This window comes from Microchirus variegatus, assembly GCF_963457635.1.
Source record: "Microchirus variegatus genome assembly, chromosome: 7".
NCBI classification, from domain to species: Eukaryota; Metazoa; Chordata; class Actinopteri; order Pleuronectiformes; family Soleidae; genus Microchirus; species Microchirus variegatus.
In genome coordinates this window covers 9171144-9190666 of record NC_139808.1, presented here as the reverse complement: position 1 = coordinate 9190666, position 19523 = coordinate 9171144, and the positions used below count along the sequence as shown (strand labels likewise).

The following is a 19523-nucleotide window of genomic DNA, read 5'->3' as shown; positions in this document are numbered from 1 at the left end:
CAAGCAAAACACATCTACTGGAAGATCCAACAGAATACATTACCCACACTTTATTCAACATCATCCCACCATTTGTGAGATCCCTCCATTAACACAAGGGCAAAAAGGGAAAGAGATACACTAATTACATGAAAGGGCAGGGTGCACCTTAGATGACAAGTGCCATGTTCTCCGTGCTGATGCGGCCGTTTGATAAATGACACGTTCATTTCTGCGAACCAAAGCCTTGATGAAGCAGATCTTCTCTTCAGATCTCTCTCTTTCCATCAGTTAATACTCAGCGTTTTTCATTCGCTGAATGTATATTAGATTAGTTCTCTAGCTATTTGCTTTTACTATTTCCATGCCATGAATAAATTCATTGGATGAGACCTTTAATTTTAAAGCGGTAAATATGCGAACACACCAAAAATGAGATTGCAATTATTCATATCTACACAGTTTAGCTATATTTGTTTAGAAATCAGATGACCTCAATTTTTATCATACATTTCCCTACGTTTGATAAGAAAGTGACACATTTTGGCAGCGGTTAAACCGGTGTCAGGTTAAGGCTGTGGTGCACAGACTGTTCACACTGGCCCTGTGTATATATTCGGTACAGACCTCTGACCTATTTTTCATGTGAGCCACATGCGTCTCACAGCACAAATACACAGTGAAAAGACACATTTTTACGTTTTCCCTGTGTGAGCATGTGCTTTCTCCAGGTACTCTCGCTCCCTCTAACTGTCCAGAGACATGCAGTGGGGTTAGGTTGATTGAAGATGCTAAATTGACTCAGTGTGAATGTTAGCACAAACAGTTCTTTGTCTCTGTATGTTGGCCCTATGATAGACTGGCAACCTGTCTAGGGTGTAGCTTGCCTCTTTATCAAGATCAGCTAGGACTGGTTCCAGCTCCCCCCGTCACCCTCAAAGGAGACGCAGTATAGATAATGGATGGATAAACGTTCACTCGGACTGAAAGAAAACATTTATCACGCGGCAGCGGTTTCTGGCAGCAACGCAGCCAACGTATTTACGTTGATGCAAAATCACCTTGTGGCAACTGAGGAGCCTCGTCGTTTATGTAGGGACTCACAAAGCTTGCTTTTGACAATTAAAATGGATGAGTGGAGTAGTCACAGCCTTCACTCCTCCTCACATTTACACCCACTGTGTTTTTCCACCATCGCTTCACTTTGTGCCGTCGACAGTCTCTGCGTTTTTTAATCTACTGTGGGATTTAACCATCTTTATTGGAGTGTGAATGCATGGTGACATGTTGTAATCCTGCCCCTCCTCCACTTACCATTTCCTTCCTGCTCTACACTCACACTCTGCTGAAATGATGCACATTGCTGATAGCTTTTTTCATGCATGTTGACACGACATTGCACAGGGTAACAGGTATGTTGGCAGTGCATAAGGAGGCTAATGCTAAAAGCATAATATGTGTCTAAAACTGCACCGTATCCCTTTAACAGACATCCTTTAGTGACTTTGCAGTAAAACTTGTATTAGACAACATTAAAAAAGGAGCTAAAACTCTCACTACTTATTAAATGACTTTCCACCAAGAAAGTTTAGAATGCAGCTGTCTTGTGAAATTATCAGTAAATGTGTTAGTACAATTTAGTGCAGAATAAAAACTTATCCTTCCCCTTCCAAAGAATTTTTTTTTCATAAAATAAAATATGTATTATGTGTCTTATTAATTACTGCGGTAAGTGATAATACCAACGCCCTGTTTACAACTGTTTTTGTCATTAAGCCTTGGCTTGTCTTTAAAAGAGAAATTTTAATGGAGGAAAGGTGTGAATTTAACCTGTGCAGGTGTTGTTTACATCTCCACTGGGCATATTATTATTGTCTAGGGTTACTTAAACTTCCTGTCCCACATGCGCGTGGTCATAAACAAAAATAATAAAATGTGTCGTTTCAACCAGATCTTTTTTCTGGCTCAGTACAGTATAATCCTTTCATCGGCTGATGTCTTTCCTCAAGGGTGGAGCTTAATAAACAATGGGATTAATATTAACCAGAGTGTAGCCTTGGATGGAATGGTCAAGAGCAGGAATTATCGAGAGTCCAGCCTTACAACTGGCACAATTGTTTGACTCTTTATTCCAAGATTAATATCCTGAAACACTGATGGCAGCCAGTGTCGTCTCACAGGGAGAGAGTTGCTGAATAGGAAGAAAAAGAAGGAAAGAAGAAATGAGATCTACATCAACAGTATTTGTCTCTGGGGGGAGTTACAGATGTCGTAGTCGTAAAAAAAAAAAATACCATTCGATTCTAAATTTTAAAGGGGTAATATTATACAATATTTCTCCAAGTTAAACATAAAAAGTTCTGTGGTGTCCTAATGTCTGGGACATGCTTTGGTCAAAATACCATAAGAATGATGCACCACATCATTTCAATCACACTGCCAAAACAGCCCTTTTCAGAACGCTCAGTTCAGTAGTATCTCTCTAGGTCAACCTTAAAAAGAAGTAAAACCAAACTTCATCAGCAACAGAGGCTACCTAACAGCAGTTAGCACTCGACAGATAAATCCTCTGAGGCTGGAAGTTTGTGTAGGACTCTGTGCTGCACTGTGGAGCCAAGAATAGAACTTTTCGCAGAGTTCCGAGTTTTCGGATAACGTTGCAGATACTGAGGAGGACCACAAAAACATGAGCGAGTCATCTTTTTTCACACATTGCCGACTGATAGGGCATCCAGAGTCTCAAATATAAGGATTGAAATGAGTTGATTTTGCATAACCCCTTCTAATCTCATAGAAGGTGATCATTTGCATATTAAACTGCGGTGATAAACCGATATGGGTTTGTAAATGAAAAAGCCAATAATTTGTATGCAGGTGGAGGAAATTACAAGTATATAATGAAAATAGTATATGGTTTGTTTTTATTACCTGACAAAATAAATGATAAGTTGATCATGAACACCGACATTGTTAATTTAAATACAGAACATTTCATGCTTGAATGTGTTTTGTCCATTAGTGTACGAGTGGAAGAGAACACTACTTATTCTTAAAATATTTAAGTAACAAACAGCAAATAAACTATTAAATAAAGCCGTGAATAAAATGTTTGGACAGATTTTTGTTCAAATGCATGGACAGAGAGAGTGTCAGCCTCGTAATAATATTATAATGATTCACGCTCAGTTGTTTAACATATAGAGCATTGCCCCGTATGTTTTTAATTACATAACATCTGGTTTGTTGTTCTGGCAGAAGATGTCCAACATCTGATAACAAGGACTTTGTAGGATTTCCCTACATTTCAATTAAAGCAGAATAGACACATTTTTCAATGTTAAAAGCTGAAAAAAACACCTAGAGCTGTTGTTTTTGCATTCAACTTCCCTTGAAAGAGGCAGCCACATAAGAGATGTGAGCAGCCGCGTGTGTGAGTACATCAAAATGCTTAAAAGACAGGGAAGCAAATCAGTCACCTGCCATTGCTTTTTTTTTTTTTTGACTAACGGGTGCACGAGCAACATTTGATTCATATGCCCAGTGACAAGTTAACTACATTAATACACAGGGAAACTATAAGTGAAGAAAAATAATTTGTCGTAGTTGTGTCAGCACCTTCACAATCCATTATAAAACGTCATAATCTTTAACTGGATCCAATGACTGTACAGAAAAACTCTACTGTATATCAAAAACTGCACAGCTCGAGTAATAGCTTAAGAGACTCTGATGCGGGGAGGTTTGAATTAACAGAATAAAAACCTCGACCACCACTTTTATACTTGGTGTGAAAATTCCAGGGCAACACACACACACACACACAACCCATGGCCCAGAGTAAAAATTATATCCCCATGAAGTAAATCTGCAACGATCAATATGTAGCTGTTGTTACCAAGCGGCTCAAGGCTGTGAAGAAGGAAGGAGGCCACACACAGATCAGGGTCATTACACTGTCTCACTGAGGAATATAAAATACCCCTTTAAAGTGATAAAGTTCACGGATGTGATGAAGTTGCATTATTTTCAGTGCATTCTGCCGCTGTCAGCATCTTTTTTTTTTTCAGCCAGCAAATGCCAATTCACGATACTGTGCTAAGCACCGCCATGTGGTGTCATGTGGGTAGTGACACTAGTGAGTCCAAAATGGTGTGGAAAATCGGTTTAAATTCAATAAAAAACCTTGATTTCGATTGGTCTTTCAGTTCAAGTCATCTCTTCATCCACCCTCATAAAAAAAAAGAACAAAGCACGACGCTGAAGAATTGATTGCAGCATCTCAGAAAAGCCTCTGTCAGAATCAGCACCGGGAACATTTTGTCATCATCAGCTTTTGACTCAGTCAAGAGTTAGATTTAGTTCATGACGAAAGCTTGGGAAGACAGTTTCCCAGTATACCAATTTACTTATTACACACTTAAAGTGCACAACTCTCTGGGCTGTTTCCTCCTACTCCCATTACCATTAGCATCACTTGCCTATATGCTGCTCTGTGAGTCTGATTAAGTACAATCCGGTGTGGGTGTTTTTGGCAAAAAACTTGATCCATGGCCGAGGGCTGACTTTACTCTGCAATGTCAGAGCTGAAGAGTGAGAGAGAGTTCCTTTTCCTTGTCCCAGCTTCATATTCATCTCATTCATAGTGAGTATGGATTATTCATATGTAGGATTAGTCACACCTCGAGTAACACAGCAAATAATCAACATGTCAGCCTGTCGGGCTTCGCCACCAATGGACTATATGCACAAAGTGCATAAGCCCCGGTTAGCTGTCACTAAGAGGGAACATGGACTTCCAATATCGATCGAAAACGTTTACACTGTCTGCCCTGAGGGGGCTTGCGACTAACTTGGCCTTAAATAATTTCATTTAAATAATTTAAATGACTCTTCGTGAGGTGACGACAGCAGAGCACTGCAAGCGTCTCCCTCTGTGCCCGGGCCACCGCTACATTCTATAATTCGTCGTTTAACACTCCTGGTAACTTTTTGTGAAGAAAAAAAACTCTCCAGAGTTTCGTTTGAACTCTGCTCCTGTCAACCATAAATTCAAAATCCATTTTTCACTTGGCTGAAAGATGAGATCTCATCCTAACCTCATGCTGCTGAACCAAAAAAAAACATATTGCTTGTAAATTGCACACGAGCATGGAGCCATTACTGCGAGAAAATGCTACTGCTCGGTATAAAGTTTAATCATTAGTCCCTGTAGCTGATGAGACAGTAACAATGTCATGGACGGTGTTTTATGCTGTCAATTATGCTATCAGAGAGAGAGAGAGAGAGAGGCCTCTGTTCCCCATTAATAATTGATTTTTTTTTCTTTTCTGGACAATGTTGTGTTGATGGTTAATGTGCAATAAATGGCTAGAATTTACAATTACATACCCTCAACCATGTAGAAGTGAAAAAGGGCTGCATAAATCTGTTGTGCAATATGAAATGATGAAAATAATAGCACAAGCAGAATGCGTCTAATTCTATAAATTAGAGATTGGATGTCATACCTGGATTGTATTGTTATGTTAGTAGAAAATAATAAATGTGAGGATGATAAAGCCCCGTTTCCCAAAGCGCGTATGATTGTTTTGAGTTTCCATTCCATTTTTTTGGTACCTGCTCTGTAGAGCTGAGGCGATACTATGGGTGACATTTGGTCAGAGTGCCGTCACTGGAAGAGGCATGAACTGTAGATCAGTTAAAAAGACATAGCAATACTACAAATGTGGGTTAATCTCCAAGAATTACAAAGGAAATGTCTGAAATTTCTTAACAGAGGAGTTTGGTGTATTTTGGCTGAAAGTCTGAGATGACGAGCCGCATCACAACTGGTGCCACTGTATTTCAGTCCAGTGACTGTGTCATGGAGGAAGTAATGAATGAATCTTTTTAATTAAAGGGGAAATATTATACCCTAATTCTCCAAGTTAACCTAGTTCCCTGGTGTCCTAATGAACATGTCTGTGACATGATTTGGTCAAAATACCTTAAGGATGAAGCACCACAGCAGTTCAATCACCCTTCCAAAACAGCCTTGTTCAGAACGCTCGGTTTAGTAGCATCTCTTTAGGTCCAACTTAAAGGTCCACCTTAAAAAAAAGTTAAATGAAACTTAAGGGACAGGAAAATACATCAGCCACAGAGGCTACTGGGAGCTAACAGCAGTTAGCATTTGGAAAAGTGATCATTTGCAGGGTCTAGCAGGCCCATTGCCGTCATGGACAAATAAATCCTCTGAGGCTGGGAGCTTGTGAAGGACTCTGTGCTGCACTGTGGAGCCAAGAATAGAACTTTTCGTGGACTTCGCGGTCTTACGGTTTTCATATACTGTTACCCTCCCCTGCACTCTTGCGCATTTTACGGGCAAATGCGGAACTCCGCGAGACAACAATTCCAGGAATTTAGCGCATATTGACGTCCCCGTGAGTGCGGAAGTCACCATTGGGTGTTTCCTCTCCTGTACTTAGACTTGTACTTAGAGGACCACAAAAACATGAGTGAGTGATCTTTTTTCACACTTTGCTGACTGATAGGGCCTCCAGAGTCCCGCATAGTATTTAAATTATTAAAAAGTTGATTTTGCTTAATAAGTCCCCTTTAACTGATTCTAATTATTCAGTCACACTGAAATCAACTACTGTACAAGTCAGTAGTTTTGTGTGTGTGTGTGTGTGTGTCGTACGAAGTCACCACAGTTTCATGCAGCCCATACAGTGATGGCTCCGCCCACATTGAGGAGGTACTACATTGTACTGCAACCAAAACCGTGTCGAGGCGAGCTGGGACCATGTCGTGGAGACACAGCACAAGTCTTTGAAGTTGTGATAAATGAAGAGCGATTAGGCTGCAGACACTTTAGGACTAAAGCTTAATGACGTCTGACACATGGCGATACATATCTCGTTTCCAACTTATTAGTCATGACATGTGTCGAACTGCCATAACATGTGGTTGTCACGTGCTCCTGAATCGTCCTGTCTTATTTATAATATGTCATGGGACTGCAGAACTATGCAAATGATGCAGCAGATGGTTTCTTATACTGTATCTATGCCCTGCAATGGTGCATGGAAGGTAAAAAAAAAAATGTATGCAAAGTGTTTTGACAGAGCAACTCAACAAAGTCATCTCATCATTTAAATGCAAGATACTGGCCAGGGAAGGAGGACGTAAACGAATGTAAATGTAAACAAAATGGTGGATAATCCTGTGTGATGAGTGCCGAACTCGACGACAACCATGGAAAACGTCTGTGCAGAATACATTGATAGGTTAAGCAGTGTTTGTTATTGCAAACAGATGGGAAATTCAGCCTTGCATGAGATTGTAACAGGAGCAGGAGAGAGTCGCACCAGGACCCCAAAGACTGTACATCAAACACCCCACAGTGAAGAGCCATTTTAGCTGCGTCTTGCCAAATATTATATTCTTCTTTTCTGAAAACATTGTACCGTAATAGTTACCACTTAAGGTCATAAACCAGAATCACTTTCAGAGTTAAATTAATTCTGACAGTTTTATTGGGCAGGAATAAATTAAATCATCTTTCCTTAATAGGGGAATTCACAATGGAGAAGAATGTTAAAAGCAATTACCCGAGAAGATAAAAGCAACCACACAATATTAAGCTTCATCTTGAAAAACAGTCGAGTAAAGCAATCATATCAAAGAAAGGCTGTGATCCATATGCACCGCAGGCTCTATCACTGTAGAATTCACGTCATGTGTATAGGAGATTATTTCGCTGCACTTGCACGACAAGTTTTGTAGCGGATCAAAGGTTTGCCGATAAATGTTATCAAAAAATGACAGATATTAAAGGAGCAACAGCGAGACTTGTCCAATAATAGGCCCAACTCTGTCTGTGAAACTTCACTAAGACCGGTTCTTTTCGACGAGAGATTGATGTCTTAATGATTTTTTCGGGAGATAGAAAATGCAGGTCTGTTGTCCCAAGGGAAGAGAGCTGCTCTGTGGCTCTTGTGTAGGAAGTCAGTGTGCATAAAAGGAAATAATCTGTTGTCATAAGATGCATAGCCCACACAATCCTCCCTTTCTCCCATCTGCACAGCGACAGCCCATGCAGACTTGCAGAGTGACGTCAATGTGCAGATTAGAGCCCCCCCCTCCACGCTCCCCCCTCCCCCTTTTCCCATTTTTCTTTTACACCTGATCGAGTTGAAACCTTTAGATTACATTCAATGCAGAGAGGATAGCTTTTAACCGTTCGTGGGACAATGGAGAATATTTCCAGTTGCAACAACAGTGAAAGTGTGAAAAGAGGCAAATTAACAGGAAAAGAATATGAATCCTGGCCATTCAGTGGAGTTGTTGTTCATATTTAAGATTGGATGAAAGAAATCCCGAAGTAGAAATGTAGAAAGATCCAGAACTTAATATTAAACGTTATAAATGTGAAGGTCATGTCAGGACAGGCATCAAGAGACGGAGAAGCCAAAGAAAAAGAAGTCACTGGGAGTGGTCAGTTGTCAATATAAAGTCTCCCCATATAATTCTGCTTAGATGGATATACATCGCTATACTCTGCAAAGACATACATAACACTTTAAGGTACGCACCAAGAAAAAAGCAAAGGAAAAATTATTTCTTTCATTAATTTATTTTATTTACTTGCGATAACAATAACGGCAATCAATATATATATAAATCTAAATCAATCTAAAAGTCACATTAAGTGTAAGTGAGTTCAGCTTGGTGCATTTTTCAATGAGATATAGTGGCTTAAAGTGTGGTCGACCAAATGGTTGAGCAGTACCTTAAAGGGTTAATGTGTCTCCATCATTGGGGTATAATGATTCGATTTGATCATTGGTTTTGTGTCATGACAACTCATTTAAGTTTTTATTCCACATTTTAATTGTCTACATGGTGTCACAAGTGATAATGTCCATCATTTGTCTGCAATGCACCACTCTGAGGTGTATTGCATAGAGTAAATAAAATATTTTATTCACAATATGAATGGAACAGTAATAAGGAAATGCTTGAATCAAGGGTTTTCCACCACTGAATTAGGTCACAAGAGTTGCCCGCGTTAACGGAGTTGTTTTCGTAGTTACGTCTACGTCCTTGCGATGCATTCAGAGACATCCTGTGCTTTGCTACATGCACATTTTCTTGTCGACAACATGACATTAGTCGACAGAACTCACGGGAAACGCAAAATATTTCCACATCAGGGATTTCAGAGAAGATTTGCCCAAATTTGCAGTAGCCACTGTTAGCAGTAGCTACAATTAGCGAGCAGCAGCACGGCTGTGGATGGACTGCAAACAGGACACCTGATGGTGTGGAGGATTTGTAATCTGCGGTCAGTGTGGGTGAAGCTCCGACTGTTCATCACTGCAGTGTGGCTGCTGCATATCGAGAGGAAGCTTTTTTTGTTTTTTCCATTAACTCCATGTTAAGTGTGGCAAGGTAACTCACGGCACGTTTGAATAAATAACTGACTATCGGAAGCACATTCAGATTAATATAGACAAAGGACTAAACCCATGTTTTTATATCATTATCAGCATGGGTCTCCTGCCTTCAGCTAATACGACATTGAAAAGGAGACGGGGTGCTTGTGTGGTTGCTGTTTCACCTTATATGCAGCATGTTTGAAGTGGCTAATGTCATGCATTTAAGACGCTAAATACGAGCAGCAGAATAGTCTTCCCCAAGCTTCTCATTTGCCATTAAGAGAGAGGGGATGAGTCATACAGTTACTCACGGTGGTGCTTAGAACAGAACTGGTTTTTTTCTACATTGAGGTGTCCCTCTCACAATTTAACTACATATCTTGAGTTTAAAGGAGATTAATATTTCACATCTATAAGTGTATCAAGACTAAAAGCTGGTGGTGAAAGGGTTACACTTGTAATTTAACTTACAGTGAAAGAAAACATACAATACAATACAATGAATATTTTCCATTCCATTGAATAATGCCAATCTCTCGCGCAAAACTGCAAAAAGGATGCTGGTGTATGAAAAAATAATAATAATAGTCTTTATTCCTGGAAGCTTGAACCCCGTGATGATGAATGAATGCAGAGATAAGTGCAGTGTGTAGTGCATTAGGCCCTCCTTCAGATCTTTAATAGAGAGGCTGATGTTAGGAAACAGCGAGGGGCATTGTTAACAGTCATATTTGAACATGATAACCAAAATAGCATAATGTATATTAGTAGTTAAAGGAGAATACAGTAAAAGTGCTGATAAAGCCCATCAAGAAATCCCATCTTAGGCGTGCTGCTCATTTCTGAATTAGAAGGTTCTATAGTTGGAACCCAGTTGGAACAAGGGCTTATATGGGGAGACTTTATATTGACAACTGACCACTCAGCACTTTTGTTTGCATGTTCTCCCCGTGTGTGTGTGTGGGCGGAGGCTTTCTCCGGGTTCCCTGGCTTGCTCCCACAGTCCAAAAACAAGAGAATTGGGTAAATTGGACCCTCTAAATTGGCTGTAGGTGTGAGAGTGAATGGTTGCCTCTGTGTCCCTGTGATGGACTGGCAAACTGTCCACAGTGTACCCCGCCTACCACACTATGTCTGCTGAGATTGGCACAGCTCCCTCCGCGACACTCACGTGGAGGATAAAGCGGTAGCAGGTGGACAGAGGAATGATTTTATGATGATAATATCAAGAAAAACAGAACACCATTTCACAACACTGTATTGCTTGCTGTGGATTATAGGCAGAAATGTGAAAGTTTGCGAGTAGCCCTAATGGGAGACCTTTCTGAGCAAAGTTTCTCCACTCCCCTCTCTCTTTCTCTGCAAACCACCACCAGCTGCTGAGGGAATCAAGAGAAACTTTAAACTCCCACGCAAGATCCAAAAACATGAGGAAGTCAGACAGCATCTGTGCGTAAAGGACTCCAGGGCGTAGAAAGGAAAGGAGAGCTACTGCTACTGCTGTTTGTCCAAGTCTCTTAGTTGTCTGTGCTGATGACATGACGTCATTATTTCATCATTTAAATGGACTGCAATTACGTAGCACTTTTCTAGTCTTTACCCATTAACACTTTTACAGTACAAAACACATTCACACACAAACACACACACACACTCGTATGCTATGCTCTCTTCCAGGAAACATCATTCACTGCCAACAACCATCAGGGCCAATTTGGGGTTCAGTGTGTTGCCTAAGGACACTTGGACATGGAGACAGTAGGATCAGGGGATCAAACAAAGGATAACCTTCTGTTAAGACAACAAGTATTTCTACCTTTGAGCATCACTGCTTGACAAAGCAAATGCCTTTATAATCAAAACATGTCGTCTTCCTTAATTTCTCTCCCAAAAAAACGAGAAGCGGCGGTGAGAATCTGCATCAACAGTATAAGAAGTTTAAATTGTGACCTTTTTTTCTTCATACACATCATCAGGTCAACTGTTTAAAGGGAAAATATTATACCCTATTTCTCCAAGTTAACCTAGTTCCCTGGTGTCCTAATGAACATGTCTGTGACATGCTTTGGTCAAAATACCATAAGGATGAAGCACCACAGCAGTTCAATCACCCTCCCAAAACAGCCCTGTTCAGAACGCTCTGTTTAGGAGTATTTAGGTCCACCTTAAAGGTCCACCTTAAAAAAAAAGTTCAACGAAACTTAGGGGACAGGAAACGACATCAGCCACAGAGGCTACTGGGAGCTAACAGCAGTTAGCGTTTGGAAAAGTGATCATTTGCAGGCTCTAGCAGGCACATTGCCGTGATATATAACATGTATCCACTGGACAGATAAATCCTCTTAGGCTGGAAGTTTGTGTAGAACTCTGTGCTGCACTGTGGAGCCAAGAATAGAACTTGCATGTTTTACGGAAAAAGTGGAGCTCCGCGAGACAAAAATTTTAGCACATTGTGATGTCCCAGTGAGCACAGAAGTCAACATTGCATGTTTTATCTCCTGTACTTAGACTGAGGAGGACCACAAAAAACATGAGTGAGTCATCTTTTTTCACACTTTTGCCGACTGATAGAGTCCCAAATAGGGCTGTAATCAACCAAAGAAACTCTTGGTCGACTAGAGCCCTAAAAATTCGACCAAATATCGACTAACCGAGGGGGGGTACTTTGCGGGTGCGGCTCTTTTATTTTGAAAAGACCCGCAGCCGCGGCTGGAGCTCAACAGAGTCTCACGGCTCTGACAGCGTTTCGCATTACGTTCATCTGCGCAATACCATAGCCGGTGATATCTGAAAATAATGTACTATGTCAACTAGTAATATCAGCACAATAAGTGTTGAGGAACACAGAGCGAGACTGAACAGCGCAGTGCAGCTTCGCGGCTGAGACACAAATAGACCGTGGGACGCTGCTGCTGTTGTCTGCAGGTGTGCCTGCAGTTATAAAACCAATCAATGATTATTAGACTAAAACACTGAAATATGCTAATAATTCTGATATGTTCATACTCAAAAGAGCAAACTGTTGCTTGCAAAGTTTGTGTTCCACTTTTTTTTACCATCATCTACTTTTGAAAAATGCTGCCACACTGCTGATGTCTTTGACATGGATGTGACAGGAGGACAGACTGTAGCCTAACATGAAAGCTCAAAATTCAATTCTAATTAATGGCAACGCTAATCTGTGTCTGTCGCTCATGAGCCACGGAGCGACAACAACCCACTGGGCTGGACTAAACCAAAATAGTGGAAAACAAGGGGGGGTTCTCTGAAGACAGGCCGTTACCTGTGAAGCATGGGTGCTGTAAAACACCCCTATTAGCATGTGGTACTTTCCTCCTAATGAAATTTAAAAAAATAAAAATAATAAATAAATTTAGTCGACCAATCACAATTTTGGTCGAGCCAGAGCGTGTCGACCAATTAGTCGACCAGTCGACTTTGACTTTACAGCCCTAGTCCCAAATATAAGGATTTAAATGATTAAAAAGTTGATTTTGCATAATATGACCCCTTTTACAATTACTGATGGCGAAGAGAGCAACAGACCAGAGTTCAAAATCGCAAAAAAAACGAATTGAAAAATTTTGCAAGATATAAAAGCATGTAACACATCACGTTGCAAAATACTGTGCATGGTCTGTAATTAAATGCATATTTAATGATGTTTCACACACAGGAAAGAACATAAAGCACCAGAAACACCACAGGTGGTTGAAAAATAATTAAGCAGGTCTTGTATACATGTAAACAACTTTGGTTCCAAATCATAGGCTCACACGTATCTGTGTTTTGCAGCAGCATGCAGTGGCACCATAGTATATTCCTAGTGATTTCTATTCACAGCGAGCCCTGCATGAGTGCTGTGGCTGTACATGTGGCTGGAGGCCAACAGTTCTCTACGTATCTAGATTTAACTAAATCTTTCATGTACTTAGATCACTTTGAAATGTTCAGCTTCACCCAGAAAAGCATCACAATACGGAGGTTAACATGATCTTGATCTTGAACATTATTATAAATATTAGCTCATCTACTTAATAGTCAGAGTTCGTCAGGACAACATCAAACCTTAAATACTTTTTTCAGGTTAAATTTGGTGGAGGTCGGAATGAAACCCATTTTTCTTTTCTTTTTTAACAGAGGGGTGTACATGTACAAAGCTGTCTGTAACCCTACAACAAAGGGTGTCATTTCTGGGTCACCAAGCCCTTTCAAGTTTAATATGGCTCTTTAATCACATTGAATGTGATTGCAAGTTACAAAAGATTCTGACTACAGGGTACAGGAAAAAAAAAATAGACTTTAAATGAAGGTGATCTCCGGCGGAGACAATTTGTCGTGGAAATGGCAGAGAATCTGTGGATTTTAGGTGTTTTTTCTCCTTCACAGAAGCCATTAGTCACAGACCAGCCTCTCCTTTTTTTTGCCCCAGCACCTTCAGTGAGTTTGAGATCACCGAGTGATGCAAGACGCAATGCTCTTCATATTTGAAATAGTTTAAAATCTGAAAGTAATTTATGTCTTCTTTATTTTTTGGGCTGAGAAAAAAAAAGTACATAAAAACAGTGAAACAAAACAATGAAGACAGCTCCTAATCTGCGCATAATCACTTTATATAACAGCTGAAAGCTGCAGAGCTGATAAAATGCCTGCTGATTGTTTGATAGCGGAATAACCACATCCAACATCCCAGCCATTATTTCTCCTCACTTTCGGGGAGTTGAAGTCCAGCCATCAGTGTCACAACGTACCAGAGCACCATCAGATCGCAAAGATTCCGTTCATGTCGACGCCAACCTTCAATACTGTGGTGACTGACAGATATGAAATATTGCTTGTAGCCGATTCACTCATGTAGCCTACAGTATGTCTCCAGCAGACATGCCATGTCATGTTTCGCCGGCTGTCAGTCTGAGTTTACAGCGAGCCACCTGTAGCTGTCACATCATTATTTCTATACTCACTTCTGTCTGCTCTAAACTGCAGCCGCGGCGTGTGCTCACTGGATCACTTTGACCTTTGCCATGTGAACGGGAGTCCATGAACGCCGATTATTCTCCGTCTGATATTCCAATAAGTTTCTACGAGAAAGAAAATCACTGGAGCTTACCTGTGCCATTTCTTAATCTCGAGTCAATCAAAGCACCTTGTATACTTTACTGCACAGCGCTCTTTGAATCCACAGACCTGTTCAGAACCTCAACAGTAAGTGGTTTCGCACCTTCCATTTGCATTTATCCAAGGACTGCATACTAACATGTTATCTTTTATTCACTGCAACGCGAGGGGGCAACCGAAATAAAATAAAAGCAAGACTTATAAATAAGAGCATCTGAGCAGAGACGCAGCACCGATTACACTGGACGCCAAACACTTGTCAGAGTAAACATGGAGGAATATTCATGACATGGAGCTTTCAATAAAAGCCTCAACCACAGTCATAATTATGCAGAAGGCGTCTCTAATTTTACAGTGCGACACTCGCATCTGCAGTTCGCTGAAAGAAAGGAAAAATGTGATCCAGCAATAGAGATGCTTTGTATTCTATTAGACGAGACTGATCTTATAAATATGATCTGAGCTAGAATTTAAAAAAATATATCAAGCCAGCTGCCAGTGTGAAAAAAAAAAAAGAAGCTGAAATGTAATATAATTTCAATTCAGTTTCCTAACAATCCAATTGTTTAGTTCTTAATCCCTTGAAGAATTATCTGTGAAGAAAGTCTATCCTAAATGACAGGGTGCAGCAGGCAGTAATAACAGTATTCTTTTTATTATTATTATTGGATATCATTAAAGCCATCAGCAAAAAGAAAAGTCTATCAATAGCTCACACATTGCTCATGTAAAAACATGCACTATTACTATACTAAAGCACAAATTGGACAGAGAAAAACAACACTGTTTGCCTACTTAAATTCTAGGGTTTATTGTATATTCATTCCTCCCTAATGAGAAGTAAGAAATCATAAATTCTGATCTATAAAACAGTGTGCAACTCGAATAATTTAGAGTTGGTCATAAGGTCAGGTCAAAGTAATCAATTATATTATTCTTTTTTTTGTTGTATTTCTGGGTATTCGCAGACAACAGTCTCCTTTTGCTGATGTCTAATATTACAGTGTGATATCGTTGGTACAGCTATAACAGAGAGTGGGAAACAATAGGTCAGACTGATATTGTTTAATAAATTGTGAATGCGCAGTGTCATGTTATTGTTGTTACACGAGCTGATTAAATGGATTTTTTTTTTTTGTTATGCAACACATGAAACACTAGAGTAAAGTAGTTCCACGATTATTTTGAATAGCTTCTCGTCCCCTATCAGGCAACTTGGCTCCTTGGAGTGAAACTGGCTCACCAGCAAAAGCAGCGAAACTCAAACACGAGAACATCTCACTCTCACTTTTTGTATATGTTCATTTGCCAAACAACTTACAAAGACGCAGACGTCTCTGGAGTCTGAAAACCATCTGTTACATTACCGGTCACACCTATAAAACTAAAATACCTGATGTTATATGTCACTGTATATTTATACCTTATACAGATTTAGAAGATATGAAGTAACATTTGCCAAATCAAAAGCCAAAGGCTGACCAATTTTCCAGGAGATCTCTCTATGAATGAATGTTTGACCTACAGGCTGTAAGAACTGTAGTCAGATCAATCCTCATAATGGTTGTGTCTGCACTGATGCTGCAATAGTCAATCAGATGTAACAAGCGCACCAGAGGCTATATGCTATAGATATATACACTGCCATATGTTATATGTTGTTTAGTGGAGCTACAATTTTGTTTTACACTACCGGTCAAAAGTTTGGGGTCACTTAGAAACATCCTTATTTTTGAAGGAATAGCACTTTTCAATGAATATAACATTAAATGAATCAGAAATACACTCTATACATTGTTAATGTGGTAAACGACTATTCTAGATGCAAACGTCTGGTTTTTATTGGAATATGTAAATAGGTTCATAGAGGCCCATTTCCAGCAACCATCTCTCCAGTGTTCTAATGGTACATTGTGTTTGCTAATCGTGTTAGAAGGCTATACGATGATGAGAAAACCCTTGAAAACTATTGTGCAATGATGTTAGCACAGCTGAAAACATCCATCCATCCATTATTATTTTGAATAAAATTCAGTATTTCTAACCTTGTCAATGACTATATTTTCTATTCATTTTGCAACTCTTTTGATGGTCTAAGGACAGAGGATGTTACCAACCCTGTGAAGTCCCGTGAGACAAACTGTTTTGTAAATTGTGGGCTATACAAATAAAGATTGATTGATTGATTGATGAATAAAAGAGTGACATTTAATGTAAATCACAAAGAAATTGTATAGGTGACCCGGTAGTATACAACTTTGTAACACAGAAAACTTGATTTCAAAAGAGTATGTCTGAGTCTGATTTAGTGGGAGCTGTGCTGACATTTTGTCAAAGTTCAACAACGGTAACAAAATGAGGAGTTTTGTTCCATAATGAGATCATCATTTGATCGTTGAGTGATGAGGGAGAAGTCACTGACCAAAGCTGTGGTTTGATCCCATTGATCCCACGCATTAACGGTAGAATTGTACATCAGTGTGAATGACAAAAGGTGACATCCGAGGACATGTTAAAGGTGAAGTAAGTAGTTTATAGTGCCATCTAGAGGAGAGGCTGAAATTTACAACAAAGAACTACTCCTCTGCTCACCCCCTCCCTTCCCTGAGCGCTACGGTATCCGCAGCCGGTCAAATGTCGTCCTCGTCGTCTTTCTCCGTGTCAGCAGATGAGGTTCGTGAGGCGAGGGAGAGGGCGAGCTACCGCGGCCGTAGCAGACGAAGCGGAGAGAGTGGAGGCGGGACTTCCGCTACGAGTAAAGCGACGCTTGATTTGTTCTCTCGCGTTTGTCTATACAGGCTCCGGTAGAAACATGGCGTCTCGCTGCTAACAGTGGCAATGCAACCGCGGCCCGCGACCATGTTATTTTACATGACTTTTTGAAACACTACGAAAAAAAATATTATACAGCGACTAGACAAATGCAGGAGCACATAATATGTATAAAAGAGTGGATTTGGGTCATATAAACCCATAAATACTAACACAGTGTCCCTTTAAACTAAGGAAACCAGCCCTGATATTTTAGGGTTAAAACAGTGGCAGAAACTCAACCTGACCTTTCACTAACTACATTTCAAATCATCCAAATGCAACAACAGACTCTTAGTTATGCTGAGCCTTTTGGTGTTTGTTTACAGGTTGATCAGTGAAGGACGATCCCACACAACATCCCAAAAAACTGCAAGCCAGAAGGAGCATTTGAGCTTAACCTCAGCAAAGGCTTACCCACAGGCATCTTTATATCAACTTCATGTTAAGTCCGGCTGAAGTAATGATTTCCTCTCAGGGTCAGCAAAGGTTAAAAAAACACTTCAAAACTATAGAATCCGCCGCTAACAGATATGGTTATTTTGTTAAGATGTGCTGCTCTGGTGTTGTAGCCAGGAGAGAGAAGAACTCTCGTGTGTGTGTACACACAGCTTCACACAGCAGCAGTGCAGCGAGTATATGAGCCCATGATGTGGCGAACAAAAATCACCAAAAGGGACCGGAGGGGGGGACAGCATCACAACAGAGGGACACACAATGATTAAATGACTGCCACCACCAGGTGTTTATCTGCTGCACATCTTTAAATTGATTTGTGGCTGTGCAGAATTTCAACTCGCATGTGATCATAGAAGAGGAATAATTATTCACTGTATGAGATGGGATATATAGTTCTTATGCGTCCAGAAATCAAGGAAAGGAAAGATCATCCTGTGACATGTAGTATAAGCACATCCATGGATGAGGAGGAGGAGGAGGAGGAGGAGGAGAGAAAGAGAGAGAGCGAGCACGCGACACTGATGACACTGCTGTGGCGAGCTGAGACTGCTGTGATGCTGAAGGAGGCAAATCTGCATCGATGAGGACACACTGTGGTGTCTTTTCAAGGCAGCAACTTTAATATCTGTTGAGTTCCGGCGCTTACTCCTATGTGTGTGTGTGTGTGTGTGTGTGTGTGTGTGTGTGTGTGTGTGTGTGTGTGTGTGTGTGTGTGTGTGCGTAAGTCATGATGAGCAGAGCAGAGCAGAGTGTGCTTCTTCAGCAGGTTACTTACTGCAGCTGCTGTGTATATATATATATATATATATATATATATATATACACACACACATATGTATATGTACATAGGCGTTTTTAGTCAATGCAGATAAATGAAGACTTGAAAGACAACCAGGCCTCGTGCTACAGTGTCTCTTCTCATCTGCACAACACGCAGTGCAAAAAAAAAAAAAAAAAAAAAAGCGGAACTGAATCCGACCATTTATTCAGATTGATCCCTCACATCCACGACTCCGCGGGGGTGAAAGTTGGCACGAGGCGACAAAAGCACAGCACCGACCGCCTCCACCTGGACGCCTCGTTAATGGCTACTTTGTTGTGTGTCATTGTCACACACACAGGCACACACACACAGGCGCGCATACACGCGCACGAAGCGCACACACACACGCGTGAATCACGCAACACGCCGACAGTCGGGCTATTGTTAGACCACACGCATGGATCGTAAGGGCACGCGAGAGGGTGCACGCACTGCGTGGAACAAACAAACAAACAATCAAATAAATAAATAAATAAATAAAATAACATTCATTAATAAATAAAAAGATACGGCGGGGTCAGACTCACCGACGGCTAAATCCAGTAGATCCGCGCACAGGAGCAAACACAATGAGAAGGCGGTCATCTTTCCCTTATTTCGCAATAAATCCCAAACTCCATCTGCGTTTACATGCCCGCCGGGTTTCGGCTGATGTGTAATCCCCACCATTCCAGAGGCATGCGATGGAAAGGCGCCCCAAAACTATTCATGATGCAGCTCAAGTCTGAGTGGAGAAATCGGGAGAAGTTGACAGTGAATACGGCATTCAGAGCGTCGCCAATCGAGCAGCAGACCCACACAGAGGAGCGGAAATGTATATGTGTGTATATATATATAAATATAAATATATAAATATATATATACCCCCGTTCAAAAAAAGCCACAGAAATGACTCACAAGCCGGAACG

General features: G+C 40.6%; 1 protein-coding gene across 1 annotated transcript in view; it reads right to left on the bottom strand.

Annotated features, from left to right (window-relative positions):
* igsf21a (immunoglobin superfamily, member 21a) overlaps positions 1-19284 on the bottom strand; it is a gene marked incomplete at both ends in the record, with an annotated part of 161976 nt that extends 142692 nt beyond the window's left edge. The window contains one exon of the mRNA XM_083892836.1: positions 19143-19284. Within this exon, the coding sequence (XP_083748962.1) occupies positions 19143-19284 (142 nt within the window). The remainder of the gene's footprint in view (positions 1-19142) is intronic.
* Positions 19285-19523: the final 239 nt, after the last annotated feature.